General features: G+C 38.4%; 1 protein-coding gene across 2 annotated transcripts; it reads left to right on the top strand.

The window, feature by feature from the left end:
* Positions 1–553: 553 nt before the first annotated feature.
* Positions 554–17,007, top strand: FRMD8 (FERM domain containing 8). Of its 2 annotated transcripts, none has more exons than XM_075187798.1 (12): positions 554–752; positions 1,344–1,456; positions 1,612–1,693; positions 2,445–2,612; positions 2,716–2,817; positions 6,769–6,827; positions 9,305–9,471; positions 12,413–12,625; positions 12,713–12,836; positions 14,566–14,709; positions 15,152–15,335; positions 15,609–17,007. In XM_075187798.1, the coding sequence occupies exons 2-12, from the start codon at positions 1,454–1,456 to the stop codon at positions 15,716–15,718; spliced, it is 1,356 nt and encodes a 451-aa protein (XP_075043899.1). In that variant the 5' UTR covers positions 554–752; positions 1,344–1,453; the 3' UTR covers positions 15,719–17,007. The 2 variants fall into 2 exon arrangements, with proteins under 2 accessions (XP_075043899.1, XP_075043901.1); XM_075187800.1 differs by lacking the exon at positions 554–752 and adding an exon at positions 1,218–1,240.
* Positions 17,008–17,256: the final 249 nt, after the last annotated feature.

Genomic DNA, 17,256 nt, shown 5'->3' with positions numbered 1-17,256 from the left:
CCGCATGGTGCATCTTAGCGGTACCGAAATATGCGCAATGCATATTTAGCTGTACCACATCTTATTGATGCATAGACTTCTAAATCAATGCCAATAGCAATAGGTACCTGGCCTTTAAAACAGATAGTGAAGTGGACAAACCTAGATACAATTTTTTAAGCAGAACTGTGCATTTTGCATTAGATTGCTTTAGATTTATATGCAGTCTGTATTAAATCATGTCACAGTCCAGTTAACGTACACTAAGCAAACATCTCCTTAAGAAACGGTACTTTTTTACATGATGCACTCAGCAACATAACTTTACTTTTACTTTATTAATAATGCCCCTTTCATATCGGACTATAAACCACGTATGACCTACAGTTTGGCATTTTATTTTCCTAGCTGCCTCTCTAACCTGGATACTTTCCACACATTCCAGGCAGATAAGGCGGAAAGGCAGCTGGGACTCGGAACAATTGCGCAATTTACTCTTTTGTGGCACACAAAGACGTCATTACTGAGGTAATGTGCAGAGGAGTCTTTTTAAACAGACAGCTCTTTCCACGATATCATTCGCTAACTAAAGGAAAGGAGCAGTAACAGCGACACGATTGGTTAAACCACATCAGATATCACATTCATAGTGAGGCGTGCAACGCAGGAGGACAGTGTTCATTGGCTGGTAACTGCGATTGCTTCGTGATGTCAGCTTCCTGGTTCCAGACCTGGGGAGTAAGAAAACGGGAACTGCGGCTATTTCTTCTACGGTGAGTTGTGTTGTTGTATCTGGAATATATGTTACACAAACTGTTCTTAGGTGATATCTGTGCGATGTTTATAGTTAATGAGATGTTTGAGCTGTAATACAACTATTAACGTTACTTTATACTATCATCTATAGTTTATTATCAAGTCGTCTTATTACATTTCTGTGTCCTAGACCATGGCCTCTTTCTCTGCTGTATTTTATTATTGTTTAGTGGCAGCATTTAACTTCAAGGGATCTCTGCCCTCTTTCCTGGCTGTATTGCCCCCAGGGACTCTTTCCTGGCTGTATTGCCCCCAGGGGCTCTTTCCTGGCTGTATTGCCCCCAGGGGCTCTTTCCTGGCTGTATTGCCCCCAGGGGCTCTTTCCTGGCTGTATTGCCCCCAGGGGCTCTTTCCTGGCTGTATTGCCCCCAGGGGCTCTTTCCTGGCTGTATTGCCCCCAGGGACTCTTTCCTGGCTGTATTGCCCCAGGCTGTGAAATCTACTTGTAGGTATCATCACCGAGTCAGATTATAGTTTCCTATTAAGAAAACGTTTCAAATTCAAACTCCAAAATAAGTTGTTTTTTTGTTTTTTGTTTTTTTTGTTAGGTGCATTACATAAGAATTCCACCTTGGCTCACGTAACCATTTACTTACCTAGGAGGCAGTTTACTAAGACATAAGGTTGCTGGATCTATGTTCTGTTGCATCTGCTCAATATGGTAAGGACACTCGCCCTGCTCTCCCTGCTTCATAATGTGTGCTTCTGGTATTTTCTGAGCTTGTTCTTAGAGTGTGTATTGGGGCATGTTAGGATGGTTGTATAAATAATGAATGTAAATATTCTGACAAAATATTTTTTTAAACTGTTGCTCAGATGGACGGAAGTGGAACATCGCCACCATCGGTGTTAAATGAATATTTATTGCGAGGCAGTGTCTCTTCTTCAGGAACACGGTGTATGTATAAAATTGCCATATTCCAAATATCTGTTAAGAACAAGTATTGCAATACTGTCGAATAAAAAACACACATTGACTCTGATGCACTTGTTTGTGTAAATGTATCCCTGACATGTAGTAATTCTGTAGAGAACTATTCCAAAATACAAAACTTTAGGTTTAGTGCTCTTAAAACTGTAAGCCATTATTAATAAAATAGCTAGACTACATATAAAGAAAAATTGGAGTGAATAAAAAATAAAATAACAAAGATCATTGACTTTGTTAAGGGGGTGGAGGCAGAATTTAAGAGGGCACATATATTATATAAAAACTAAATTACTGGGTCCAATTGTTTTTACTGGCGATTTATAAAGTTAACTGTAACCAGAGAGCCCATTATATATCCATATATATCGAAGCCTAAATTATTGAATTATGGAGCTGTTAACAGGGAGGGGAGAGTTTCTAATGGGTATATAACATGCATTATTATCGGCCTATTACTTTTATCATTTACTTATATAGTGCCAATATATACTAACAGAGCCAAAGTCATTGACTTGCATGTACAAACTTCCATCAAGTCAGGTGGCAGGAATGTAGTGTAAAAAAATATATTTCCTGAGTAAATAACTGTTCTGGAAACAAAGGAAAGCTAAAACCAGCAAAGTTGCTGCAGCGTGTTGATGCCAGTAAAGTATTGGAGTTATTATTCAAAAAGGAGCAAGTAATATTTGTAAAACTTCTGCACCTTTTCTCTCCTCAGCCATGGATGTGATTGTTTACTTAGTGAATGATGAGGCAATTCCGCTTACAGTGGATGGCCTTTCAGTCTTGACAGCACATGAGTTGCACAGGATCATACGTGACTATCTCCATCTCCCTGATATTGCTCAGGAAGTGTTTGCATTATGGCTCATCTCTCCATTACTGGGTAAGAAGCATATAAATGAAACTGGCATGTTACATAGCTAAACTTTTATCCCAATAGTTTGTCCATTCACTTGTTTTTTTTTTGTTTGTTTTTTTTTTTCTAGAGGTACAACTTAAACCAAAACATCAGCCATACAAAGTCTGCAGACAATGGCATGATCTCTTGACACGTTTCACCAATTGTTCAGCAGAGGACATTCAGCAAGGTAAATTGTTTCAATGATGATCTTAACTTTGTGGCATTGGCAGTATTTGTTTTCTGCAGCTATGTATTGTACATAAAGCTACTGGTTGGGGTCTAAAATACAAATGCAATACAATATACATGCATGTATTGTCTTTAAACCTTCTCATGTTTATTTGAATTTACATATCACATGGCAGGTGATAGAAATTTTACAGCCGAAAGTAATTTCTTGGTTCTACAGCCCAGCTTCCTTTGACAACTGTTTATATAGAGCAGTTGTCGGCCCCACCTCCCCGCTACTCTGCTGTTTTGGAATAAGGTAGCGACGATAACTACCATTTAGACTGTTGATATGTGACAGTTTAGCTAACGTATATCAACTTTTTTGGTGGTGGTGGTGGTGGGGGGGGGGGGGGTGTTCTAAGGTTCCTGCAATGTCTTTCAATAGGGTTCCTTATAGGAAGTAGGTTTAAGGTTGTGTTGAGCTTCTGAAACTTATATTTCTCTGGCATCAATTGGGGAACACGGGGAAACATTGGCTTATGGAGTACAGGTTCCATGTGTGTGGGCACTTTATAAATCTTAACAGTTGTTCATTTTATTTCATATTTCCTTGTTAAAGAAAGGACAGAGGAGCGGCTGTCTGTATTGAAACACACAGCATGGATGGCTGTGCGCTGCTTGAAGTGGGGGATCGGAGGTACTGAGGGGGTGACTCCGCCAATGCCCCAATTACCCTCACCCCTCTGCTTCAAATGGCGGATTCCTCTGCAGGACCAGGCCACATTTCCGCAGACTTTCATTTTTATTTTATTTTTATTGTGTGCTGCTTCTCTCTCTTCTTGTATTTTTTTTTTTCTCCTATCTGTGCTCATCATGTAAAATAGGGGAAATTCTCGAGGGCTAAAGATGGGGTAACTTCTATGACTAAGTTTACCTGTGCCGACTGCAATGCTAAGTTGCCTTCTGTACAGCCTGGCTTTGGATGCTTTTTGTGCGCCTGGCATTGGACGATTTTGAGTCTTCCTTATTCTGGGGGTGTCCTAGAGTGGAGCTAGACAGTATTGTTAGTTAGATGGCAGGAGGAAAAACTGTTATCCATCTTGTTAATCCATCAAAAGCTAAGATGGCCAGGTTTCGCTTCTCCGTCAAGTCAATGGTTCAGCACTCCAGAGGGTAGTTTTCTGCACCCAGGGGTGGTGTGCAGCTGTTGGTGCCAAAGATCAAGATGGAGTCTATAACGTTGATTCACAGCATGGAACGGGACGAGTTCTTTGTGGCTTTGGACATCAAGGATGCCTGTTTACATGCTTCCGTTACGGATCTTCACCAAGATTGACAGCTCTGTTGAGGTCCAAGGGAGTGACTATCATTCTTTATCTGGACACTCTTCTCGTCAAGGCCAAGTCGCCAGCGATGCTTCTGTCCCATGTTCAGGTGATCGGACAGACCCTGGAATCCCACGTCTGGATTCTCAATTTCAAAAAGTCCAAATTGGTTCCGTCTCAGTTGATGATATTTTTGGGGTTTTTTCTTTGACACCCGAACAGTGTGTTCTTGCCACCGGACAAAATTCAGGCCTTACAAAATATTCCTGTCAGACAGACTTTGGTATACTTCTGCAAGAAGGTTCTGGCCAAGATGTATTGTCTTTCGAGGTGGTCACTTTAGCTCCTTTCCATAAAAGGATGTTTCAGCTGGAACGCTTGATTCATCAACGTTCTTCCCATGGCAGTTGGTTAGTCGTGGCGTCTGCTGCTCACACCAGACCTGCTAAATCAAGGACTGTTTCCACATTACTGTTTAGAACAGGCCTGTCCAACCTGCGGCCCTCCAGATGTTGTTAAACTACAAGTCCCAGCATGCCCTTCCAGCTATCAACAGGTTGTCTACTGGCAAAGCATGCTGGGGTTTGTAGTTTCACAACACCTGGAGGGCCGCAGGTTGGACAGGCCTGGTTTAGAACGTGTGGCTTTAATGTGTGGTTGTTGAAGCCATGCTCCATTGAGTAAAGGGTTTGTCTGAGCGTGCGGTGTAAACCACGCTTTTAACTAAAAAGCCAGATTCGCCCTAAAATTATCATAGGATCTGGAGAACATATATTGCCTGGTGTGTTGAAAGGAAGTGGTTCCCTACCTCTTCTTTTTGGTTGTCCATGTTACTTATGTTACAGGATGGCTTGGATGTTGGCTTACGCCTTAGCTATCTTAAGATTCAGGTGTCCGTTCTTTTGGCCTTCTTTCAAAGCTGTTCTTGCAGGGTGTACTTCATGTACAACCTCCGTATGTTCTTTCAGTGGCTCCTTGGAATCTTAATTTAGTTTTGAATGCTTTGCAACATTCCTCTTTTGAACCCTTGGACTCTGTGGACTTGAAATTCCTAACCTGGAAGACTGTCTTCCTTTATGACAATTTTTACAGCTAGGAGAGTTTCAGAGCTTGCAGTCATGCCCTGCAAGTCTCCTCTTCTGGTTTTCCATGGACATAGGGTAGTTCTTCAGACCTTACCTTCCAACCAACCTAAAGTGGTGTCCAGAATTCCTATTAATCAAGATATTGATATTTCGGCTTTGGTTAAGATGAAGGTCCTCTGAGGATGAGGGCGCTCTTTGGATGTGGTCAGAGCTTTGTGCACTTATGTATGTACTCAAGACTTTCACAGGACTGAGAATCTTTTGGTCCTCTATGATGGCCACAAGGGGCTGGTAAGGTTACTATTGCTAGATGGCTTACGGCTGTGATCCATCAGGCTTATCGTGGAGCAGGGCAGCCTGTTCCTGAGAATCTTTGAGGTCACTCCACCAGGTTGCTAAGTACTTCCTGGGCGGCGCGGCATGGCGCCTCGACAAAGTAGCTATATCCGGCGGCTACCTCGTCCTCCGTCCACACTTTTTTTTTTTTTTTTTTTTAATCCCCCTGAGTTTACATGTTCAATGTAAAATCAGGGATGCAAGTTTTGGGAGAAAAGTGCTTTACGCTGTTTCTTCTCAGTGTTCAATGCCGTCGTGGCAGCTTTGGGATGTCTCCAATGTCGTTCCCTCCACTGCCCTCCCCCCAATTGATTCCTGAGAAGATAGGATATTTATACTTATGATAAATCCTTTTCACTTAGCTCATTGGGTGCACTCCCCCTTTAAACTCTAAGTTCTCCTTTTGTGTAACCTGTTTGGTTCAGGAGGTAGTTGTTCCCTCCTTTTCTGTTAGTTTCTCTTTCCTTTTTTTTTTTTTCTCTCCATATCTGTGGGATTTGGTTAAACATAGGCGATCAGTTTAACAGGAGAAGGGTATCGCGGGGAAGTAGCTATGAACAACTGTTTGGATTCTTAAAGTGCCTATATGTCAAGGTCCCATACACCAGTGTTTCCCAGTCCTTAGGGACCCCTAACAGTGCTTGATTTTCAGATAATAAGTTAAATAATTAGAACCACCTGTGGATCTTTCAAAGTGTCAGTCAGTAATGAATACACCTGTGCTCCAGTAAAGAGATCTGGAAAACATGCATTGTTAGGGGTCCCTGAGGACTTGGTTTGGGAAAGACTGCCCTACACTATACCACAATGTTTCCTGGTGTCCTTCAATGGACTAAGAGAAAATGATTTATTGTAAGTTATACAAATCCTAATTTATATATTTATATTATTACTATTATAAGAGTAGTATTATAAGAGTTGTTCTAGTCACTGCTAAGAAAATACTTGTTGAAAACATGTTTTTATGTCTTCATTGCTTTTTCCAGTCATGTTATTTAATTCTACTTTCAAATGCTATATCCGGTTTTGAATTATTTATATTTGCAGCTATTAATAGGCATATAACCCTCCCAGTCAAAAGGAGTTCTTACTCAGGGTGCAGCTAAGCAAAGTCCATAAAATTAGGTGTACTCTTAAGACCTGACCCTTTTTATAGTCATCTACAGGAAACTGCAGGATTGTGCAACATTTATTTTTGTCTTCTGTTATTTCTTTACTCAGATGAACCATCCCTTCAGTTTCGCAGAAATATTTTCTTTCCTAAATCCAGAGAGCTTCAGGTGAGTTGAGAAACTTGTGTACGTTCAGTAAAGCATAGACATCATTATTTTTTATTTATTATTATTATTATTATTATTATTGAAGTCTTCTTAACATTAACAGGAGAGAGGATTGCCTTGCACCTGTCTTATGTCATGGTAAAATATAATTATTGCTTAAGAGTGACTTTTAAGCAAATTGTATCTGAAATGTTCAAGTGATTCAATAACAGAGTGCTCATATGTTGTTGTTGTTGTTTTTTTTCTTCAAATAAACACCATTAAACCAGCAAACCCACATTTATTTATTTTTTCTTTTTCTTGTAGTAGTAGTAGTAGTAGTATTTAGGAAGTTGAGTACCTTGCATCATTTTTCTTAGCTGTCCTGCAAATCATTATCTCCTTTTCAAAATCTCTCTGGAGGGGAGTCCAATATGGCTGCCAGTCACATACACTCGCAACTCTTGGCATGTAATGTGAAGACAGAGGGAAGTTTTTACAATTCCAAAAGAGTTCCAAGCTCTCTGCTCACTATATCATGTGACTGTGGTTGCTATAGTCGCATGAAATTGAGAACTGCACAATTAGAAATTGTTATGGTAAACACACACACAGATCAGCTGCAACTTTAAAATCACTTAACTTGTCAGTGAAGTGAATAACATTGATTATCTCATGTATTATGGTACCTGTCAAGTGGTTTTGCTATATTAGGCAGGGATATATGTGAACAGTCAGTTCTTGAAGTTGATGTGTTCCTGGTATAAGTGGTTAGTACCTACCAAAAGTGGTCCAAGGACAGCTGATGAACCGGCAAAAGGGTCATTGATACCCAAGGCTCATTGATATGTATGGGAATTGAAGGCTAACCAGTCTGGTCCAAACCCTCAGAAAAGCTACTGTAGTACAAATTGCTGAAAAAATGAATGCTGGCTATGCTAGAAAGGTGTTGTAACACAGTGCATTGCAGCTTGCTGGGTATGGGGCTGAGTAACCGCAGACTGGTCAGAGTACCCATGCTGACGCCAGTCCACCACCAAAAGCACCTGCAATGAGCGCCAGAACTGGACCATGCATCAGTGGAAGAAGGTGACCTGGTCTGATGAATCACCTTTTTATTTTACATCCTGTGGACGGCTGGGAGCGTTTGCGTAGTTTACCTGGGGAAGAGATGTCACCAGGATGCACTATGGGAAGAAGGCAGCCGGCGGAGGCAGTGTGATGTTCTGGGCAGTGTTCTTCTGGGAAACCTTGGGTCCTGGCATTCATGTGGATGTTACTTTGACACATACCACCTACCTAAACATTGTTGCAGACCAAGTAGACTTCTTCATGGCAATGGTATTCCCTGATGGCAGTGGCCTCTTTTAGAAGGATAATGCGCCATGCCACACTTTTGATCGGGAAATGGTCTGAGGAAGATAACAAAGACTTCAAGGTATTGACTTGGTCTCCAAATTTCCCAGATCTCAATCTGAACGAGCATCTGTGAGATGTGCTGGAAATTTTTTAGTTCGAGCCATAGAGGCTCCACCTTGCAACTTGGAGGACTTAAAGGATCTGCTGCTAACATTTTGGTGCCAGAGGCCAATATATTATATTTTATTACTTAATTTATCATGCTAATATAATATTAATAGTAAGGGCACCAACAAAAAAACATGTTATGCCTTATAGTTGTGACCCCTGTTCATATTATGTCTCATACTTTCTTTTGGAGTCAGCACACTTGTGTTTTGGTCCACAATGTAACCTGGATGTTGCTTCACTAAAACAGCTGAATTTCTTTCAAAATACAATTTTAGTAACTGGTTTATATATAAATATATATATATGTCATATGTACTTCTTAAACAAAGGTATCATAAATGTTTGTAATATCCATAACCTACACTATGAAATAAAATTAGGATTCCTATTTCTCCCAAAAAATGAAGGACCACTAATTTAGTCCTTTCCCACAGATATTTTAGCCATTTTTAAATTTTATTATCATATTTCCGTACCTAAAACTTGCAGCCATAGGGAGGAATTCAGTTTGCCGCGTTACAGCTGAAAGTAACGCAGCCTGTGCACTATTACTGTAATAATGCGTGTAATTACCATTAATACGGTAACTTCAGCACCGGCTTTTTGCTCAGAGCCGCGAGCAGAATGGGTTAAAATTAACATAATAACTGTAATGGGTTTAGCGCAGTGTTATTCTTGGGGGAATTGAATTCCCCCCCCCCCCCCCCCCTTAATGTTCCTAATTGTAGGAACAACTCAGCAATATATTGTAAAGTTAAGAAAATGTCTAGTATATTGTGCAAGGTTTTTTTTTGTTTTGTTTTTATAAAATAGGCTTCTTGAGAATTTAATTCTTGTGTGGAACATGGCCTGAAGTGACCATTGTGTTTTGTAGTATGCTGTTAATCATGTAAGATTTGTAGCCAAAACTATAGCAAACGGGTATTTGCATCTGACTGTTACATGATGATTGGACCCTTTTTATATAGATCTCTAATGAGGAAATATTGCGACTACTGTATGAGGAAGCCAAGTACAATGTCCTAGAGGGCAGGTACCCATGTGATGTGGAGGATTGTGAACTTTTGGGTGGTCTAGCTTGCCGGCTAGAGCTGGGACCATATAATGAAGAAAAACATAAACCTTCTACATTAAGGTATGGTAATATGTTTCTGTATTCATCTTATCTTTTAGCTTTTTATGTCCTTTTATCAACTGTTGAACAAATTTTGAAACTTGACTGTTGATAATCTCCTCTATTGAAAATCTTCTACTGCTAATTTTTTTTATGATCCACCTGTATTCTGGCCATCTCGACTTCTGAACAACTTTTATTGATCTCAGACAGTGGATAGACAGCAGTGCTTATTTATTTAGTATAATCTACAAATTGATAGCTAGAATCTGATTGCTTGCTATAGGCAACATCTCCACTTTTTCAAACCCACAGTTTAGAAAATATACCCCTTTGTCCTAATTTCGTTATAAGCAATGGTCAAAGTGGACATTTAGAAGTGACTGTATAAAAAATGTAATGGGGAATGTAAGTGAATGGAATTTGATAGTTTTGCAATGAAGGCAGTAGGAGAACACCCCCACTTCAACCACTGGTTGTAAGTGTGGTGACATCAGGCTGTTCCTTTTGTGTGTGTTTGTATGTTGAAGTGCAACTGCTGAAATGCATTTGGAAAGTGCAAAAAGTAGACACTCTCCTACTCCTAAACCATAGTGAACAAGAAATACCCCAGGCTTGCCTAACTCCCTCTATTGGAAATTTCAAGCTTTTTCACCCCTGCAGATGCTCCATCTTAGACCAACAAATCTATGTCTATCCCCATAAAACTGGGTGAATTATCACAACAGCAGCACCAAACGTCACATCTCTAGTTGAATCTTATGGTCTATGTCCCAATTTCCTATATTATGACTCTTTAAATTTTTAATTCCTTCCAATATCATTGACCAGATTTTACAGGTCCATGACTGCTTTAAAAACAGGTTTATTCAGTATACACACTCTCCTATTCTGTCCTATGACTGGTTTCCTCCTACTTAAAACCCTCCTTGTCCACTTCATGCTGGTTTTTTTTCTTTTAATTGTAACGCAGTCTACTTTTGTCCATGCCTCATGTCTTCGTACCATCTGATGGGGCAGAAGAATCCTCCCTGATTCATTAAAAGGCACCCCGCTAAGCCAAGAATTGCATAATTCAGTTGTTAATTTAAGGAGTGTGGTTGACATGGGAAATGGCCAGGATCGCGGTCTGGTGGCTCACACTGCAATGCGACAAGCGTCGCTTGCTAACTGTGAAATAAAGAACAATAAAACAATTTTTGCTGCAATGAGCAGCACATAAAAAAATCTGCCCTACTCCCAAAAAAGTGGGGAAATATGTATGGAGGGTTATAGAGAGGGATGGGGAAAGTAATAGGATACAAACGAGTTTCAGTTTGAAAAGTGCTTACTATTCCAGCACGGCACCCTCTATACCCCCATGGTTAGCAGTGTCCCCCAAATTGGATGAACGAGAAAGGAAAATTGATTAATAATTCTAATTTTCCTGTTTATCCCTTGTTGGCTCTTACCTCTAGGTACTGTTTCACTAAGGAAGGCATAAAACACAAAAAAAGGTTCAAAACATTAGTCAAAACCCAATTTTTACAGTTTTTACAACTGACTGTAGGACACTGTCCAAATGCCCAAACTTTAAATGCCCTGAAGATGAGGCTGCTATAGATAGATAGATATGTGTGTTAAAAATGTGAGTGTTTTAAATTACACACTTAAGATAAGTGTTTTTTTCTTTTGCTACTTGCATTCATTGTACAAGATTTGAAAATAGACTGAGCAAGCTTCCCCTGAGCCACATTGTCATTGCTTTATTTATTCATTTGTTTTATTTATTTATTTTAATGTGTGCGCACATCTATATACACCAAATGAAAATGCTTGTTTCAGCCACAGTTGTCCAGAGAAAGTCATGGTTGGCAATTGAACCAGTCATATATATGTGAACCACTTGCACTACTCCCATACACTCATTGAGAGCAGAGGTGCTAATAAGCTCCCTCTATTCAAACAACTAATCTAAGGAGTGGCAGATAGTGTTGGACTCTTTATCCTTATAGGTGGCCTTCATTGTGTTAGTTATAAAGCTGACTTATTATATTTAAGGAGTGCCAACTGTAAACTTTGACCTTCTTTCAAGCGTCAATCACTATCTTGTTCATTCTGTTTAAGGAGCAATAACTACTAATACTGAATGAATCATTTTCAGCTGCTTGATGGCTGCAGCATTTGTTTTTCCATTTAACATCTAATACCTGGTTTATAAAAAAAATAAACTAATTGACCAAGTGTATTCTGAATGGTCTTATTAAAACTATTTTCATAATCTTGATAAAATGGTGATGCCCTTTGAATGGCGCAAGATGCTGCCCGCACACAAACCTATCACAGTTGTACTTAACTGTGAAAATATCAAAGCTCATAAAGGGAAACAATGAGCACTTCCAAAACAATATAACCCAAATAGAGCTAAACTTGTAAAGAATAGAACACAGAATAAAATATATTAAAAATCCAAAGGATTATCTTCAATGTTCTTATGCTATACACTTGTACGAGTCCTAGATCAACAGGAAATACATATTGCTGGCAAAATGTATGGACTGGAGTGAATATTTATACAAGAGGAAAGTGGATTGAATGAGGACTCTTACAAGTGTATACCGTAAGAATATTGAAGGTATTCATTTGGACTTTTAATATATTTTCTGTTATGTTCTCCATGATTTTTGAACTATTTGGGCTATATTGTTTTGGAAACACATTGCTCATTCCTTCCTTTTATTTGAGCTTTGTGTTTTCAAAACCTGTTCACTGTTTTGTGTTTTGTATTTGTGTTTTTTTGGGGGGAGTTTTTAGTGGTATATGTTTTCTAACAAAAGCCTTTAGCATTTGGATTAACTGGTCTTTTTAAGAGAACACATCAATCAGTATTTCTTTATGAAGATTGCCTATTTATTTATTTATTTTTCTAATTTCCTTACGCGTTTTTGAAGAAAACAAAGTTGTCTTGGTGCTTCTGTTTCAGACCCAAGCTGGAGTACTTTCTTCCCCCACACATATGTAAAAAGAGGAATGGATTACTGACTGTGTTTAAGATTGGAGGAAGTCGCCAGGCGAGTTTCGAGCAGACACTGCTGAATACATATAAAGCAGTTACAGAAAATGTTATATGTGGAGAGGGAGAGGCAACGAACTATAAGGAGTATCTGAGGAAGTGCCATGAACTCCCCTACTATGGGTAAGGAGAACTTGGGTGGATAAAAGGGAGAGCACTAATGGAGTATTTTATATGTTACATAGCACTGTATTCTCTGTTTGTCTTCAGGTGTGCCTTTTTCCTGGGGGAAGTTGAAAAGCCTGCCCAAGGAATCCTGAACAGGAATGGACGCAAGACTGTATCCGTGGCTATTAATATGGAAGGTGTATCTGTTATAGATCGAAAGGAAAAGGTGCTTGTATATGATGACTTCAAGAGCTCTTTTTATAGTTGTTTTGTTTTTGTGTGTGTGTTTGTTTTTTTTATATACAGTAAATGAGTAATATATGTAGAATGTGTAAGATCTGGGTCGGCGATGAACAGTCATCTGAAATTCCTCTCCTAGCACTTTGAAGCCCTGTCTCCCCTCGCACTATGGTAAAGCTACATCCAGTTAGAGAATTATAGTTTGACTCCTCAGTGCTTCTGTGACTTCTCACTGATCAGCAAAGAGATGCACTGGTTCTATGTCAAATGCTGGGTGGGTCAATTGAAATTAATATTAATTACCTGCCCAGCTATTATACATTCAATCTGGTGATGGGCCTCATTTTAATGGTGGCATAAGTATATTATTTATTTTTAAAAATATGCTAATAAACTATTTGTTACAATTTATTGTATGTTTGAATAATGTAGAAGGTTCAGTTTAGAATTAGTAGATCCGTAAATAATTTTGACACGTGTCCAATTACTAGACTGTAAGCATTCACAAGCAGGGCCCTCGCTACCCTTTGTCTCACATCTGCACCACCTCTTTTTTTGTGTGATTGTATTTTCGATGATTTGGAACTTGACTTCTGGTGCCTTACAACTTAACAATGGTGATAGACCAGTTTCTATAGTGCTTTTGACTTAGGTTAGAGCACCCCATAGTGTTTAGTCTTCATCCCCTTCTTGTCTGAGATCCTTAAGTTGGAGAAGATAGAATACTTGTAACCAATAAGATCATCGAATGTTCACAGCAGCAGGAAAGGAGTGTGCGATCTTATAGGAGGCAGTGTCATGATCTAAGTAAGGGAATGGAGGAAAGAGACACCATAGGCTGTGTTAGATAGGGGAAACAGCGGGATGCCGAATAACACAGAGAAGTTGGGCTCTTGTCCAAATTTTGCAAGAACGTTGTGGTATTAAATGTATCTGTGTGGAAAGGTTTATACATCAAACTTGTTTGCCTTTTGTTGGTTTCAGGTCATTATCAGAAGTCTGCCCTGTCATTCCATGTATATTTTCTTACTATCTTCTGCTGGTGTGTTTGTCTTTCTAATTTTTCTCCCTCCCTGATCCCTCCTTTGAATTTGTAACCACTAAACCGGATACTAAGGTTAACTCCTCACCATGTATGATGTTCATATATGAACAAATGTAGATAGATGTACAGTGTATTTATGGCCTTTGATCACTGAAATTGGCTTTCTACAACCTTTTTGTCATTGATTTGAGGGGATGTATATTATGGGTCTATGAAAGCACAGTTTTGCATAGAAAGCAAAATGGTTTACTGTAAGTGCTCCTATTTCCAAAGGTTATTTCTTTTAGATCAAGGTTGGACAAAATAATGAAGAAGTTATGAACATGTTGGTCAAATCTTGGAGATAAGGATTATATGCACCTATTGACCAAAATGACCCCAAAAAATTGAGTTCTAACTTTTAAATAAACATTTTTTTTAAAAAAAAATATAGCGCCTGCATGGCTTTTGGGATTTGTTCTTTTATCAATTAAACTTAATTTTATTTCTTTATTATAAATATTTCTGTGAATGTGATCATTATAATTTAGTTTTACAGTCTATATTGTTCTAACAAAATGTGTACATTTGTACCCATATTTGAGGCCATGTATTTTTTCAAAATAAATTTAGACATCCATTATAATATGAAATTCACCTAATAAAGTCTTGCTTTTCTACTCCATCCCAGCATATCTTGATAAGCCTGAAGTTCTCTGAACTGTCCTGGGATCACACATATCCAGATGAAGAAGAGCACATTCTATGGCTTGAATTTGATGGTGACAATGAAGGAACGCCAGTAAACAAGTTGCTTAAAATATTTTCCAAACAGGTGATATTCCCTATCGTAACCACCATCTTTGTTTAGGACAGGGTGTGTTTATAGTGAAGGACTTATCTCTACTGCTATATGTGACTTGGTATTCAAGTTGTACAATTAGTAACTGGGCTACTCATTAATCTTGAAAACCATGAGTCCTCTGAGAAATACTGGATTTGCTAGCAAAAAATAAACTTTATATTGAATAAATGTAAATTGTTTGTATCATACAATATTAAAATGTCTTGCTATGAGTATTTGGAAGTGTAATTGGCATGTGTATACTGTTCAAGTTTACATATTACTTTAAATTTGCAAAATAGCTTTTCTTGGCCCCGTTCCACATCATATAATAGAGGTTAGCTTTATTTTATCCTGATTAAAAAAAAACAACAACTTTTTAATGTCACAATTTTACTTTATTAAATAAATAACCCTAGATGTCTTTTTCCAGGCTGAGCTGATGAGTGGTCTGATTGAGTATTGTATAGAGCTTGGTCAAGGTATAGAGTTACTGTCTCCAGACTCTGCTCCCAGGAGTTCACAAGTTTCTGAGAAGGGCACCAAACTACGTAGACAAGACAGTGTCCTGTGTAACCGCATGAAACACCTCACTACTATAGATTATGTTGACGACGGTAAGTGAAGATGATATTGGGAACCAAATAAATGTCAGACTGATGTTTGGGTTTCTGTGTGCAACCTGTGGATTGAGTCCCCAGACAGTGTCACAGTATCTGATTTTTGTTTTTTGGAGTCCGCAACAGGATCCTTTCTTATGGGGTTTTGGAGCAGTGACACATTGATGCTTAAGGATCCTGATTTAAAAAAAAAAAAAAAAATTTTGATGGGACAGTGACAGAAATTGAGTCAGGCTAACCAATTTCTTCCATTATTTTTTTTTTTTTTAGGCACTGAAATCAAACGTGTGAAGCCCAAAAGAGCAGCATCCTTTTTCTCTCGACAGTCAACCCACGGCTATGCATCTGTGCAGCCTTCTGAGACCTCTGAGCAGAGCTGACCCTTTCAGCAATAGATTGCAGAGACCAAAGAGACTTGGAAAACACTAATCCCTTAATGTTCATTGTACGGACCAAGCCAAAAAAGGAAGAACCCTAACTGTTGTGCCTTATAATATTGCTGCTATGCCTTCAGAGATGGCCCATCAAGGTTGCCAGGATGTAGCAGATATTCAGACAGGTTTACTGTTCTATTCTAGAGTAAGTTGGTTTTATTTTTTTGTTTTTTGTTTGTTTTTTTTGTAGCAAAGACCTATTTTCTATCACCAAGTTGGATAATTGTGTGGTCAAAAAGGAAATTAGATCATTGCCTCTTATTTGTTATAGATCCAGTTGTAACAAATGAACCAATGACATGTAATTAATGGCAAATGTAAGTAAATTATGTCATATTATCATGACAGAACTTGAGTTATTTGACATTGCTTATGGTTTGTTTTAACGTTTCTCTGAAGCCAAATTCTTCTATTTCTTGTCTCTTGAAATAACCTAAGAAAAATAGCATGTTTCAAATGTATGAATCCATTTCAATATTTGGAAATCCATTTGTGCTCCAGCTGTAGTTTCCTTCCTTACTTTGCTGTAGTTTTAAAATAGCAATTTATCAGAAGGGATTTAATAATTTGAACAGTTATTCCAAATAAAATATTTTGACTGGGCCTTAGGGTTAGTCTATATCGGGTGCTTGTGTTAACGGTCTGCACCGACGCAGTACAACTAAATTATGTAAAACTGATTCTTGTTCCCTTTATTCTGAAATGGCCATTATGGTTCAACTAGATGGGGCATTGAAGGCTTTCAGTAAAGAAATCATGTTGACTGGAGTTTGTTTACTACACATACCTATAATATTTTAACTGGATTGAAAACAAATAAATGTATGTATTTACACATGATTTTTTCATTAATATATACTTTATATACTCTTGTTTTCAATTGGTTTGTTATACATTGCAGTATACTAATAGCCAATATTAAAGTCAATAAGACTTGGTTTTACCTAACATTTTGCAAGTAAATGCACATGTGTTTCTACTGATCCACACATTAAGGAAAATCTATTTTATTTCTTTCATGATCATTATAGAGATGGCTACATGCTGTGTTTTTGACCACTGGTAATGTATGCACTTAGCGCTTGTTTAGGTACGAAGTCAATCATGGCTGCACAGGCTATGTGTTGAGTAAGACTGTTTTCTATATTGCCTGACTAGATAGTTTTATGTTCACTTTTTTATATTGTAACTTGATTTGTACTAACAATATTTGAAAATAAAGACTGTGTGCAGCACCCTGTTGTCTAGAGGATTGTTTTTGGAAAACCTTGCATAAAAGCCAATGGCTTAAGGCACAGGAAGAATAAATAATGAGATGTATGCTAGGAGGGTGTGCCAAACTTATTTTCCTGCTTGTGTTATTAGAAGGGTGGGAGAGTAAGTGAAAGGGAGGTATATACTTAGTAAGACTGCACATGTCCCAGCATGATTTCTTCAGGAAGTCAATAGAAAAATTGTCTGTTTACTTTGCATGCTTTGCAGCT

Source organism: Mixophyes fleayi, chromosome 10 (assembly GCF_038048845.1).
Source record: "Mixophyes fleayi isolate aMixFle1 chromosome 10, aMixFle1.hap1, whole genome shotgun sequence".
NCBI classification, from domain to species: domain Eukaryota; kingdom Metazoa; phylum Chordata; class Amphibia; order Anura; family Limnodynastidae; genus Mixophyes; species Mixophyes fleayi.
This window is presented reverse-complemented; position numbering and strand designations above follow the sequence as displayed.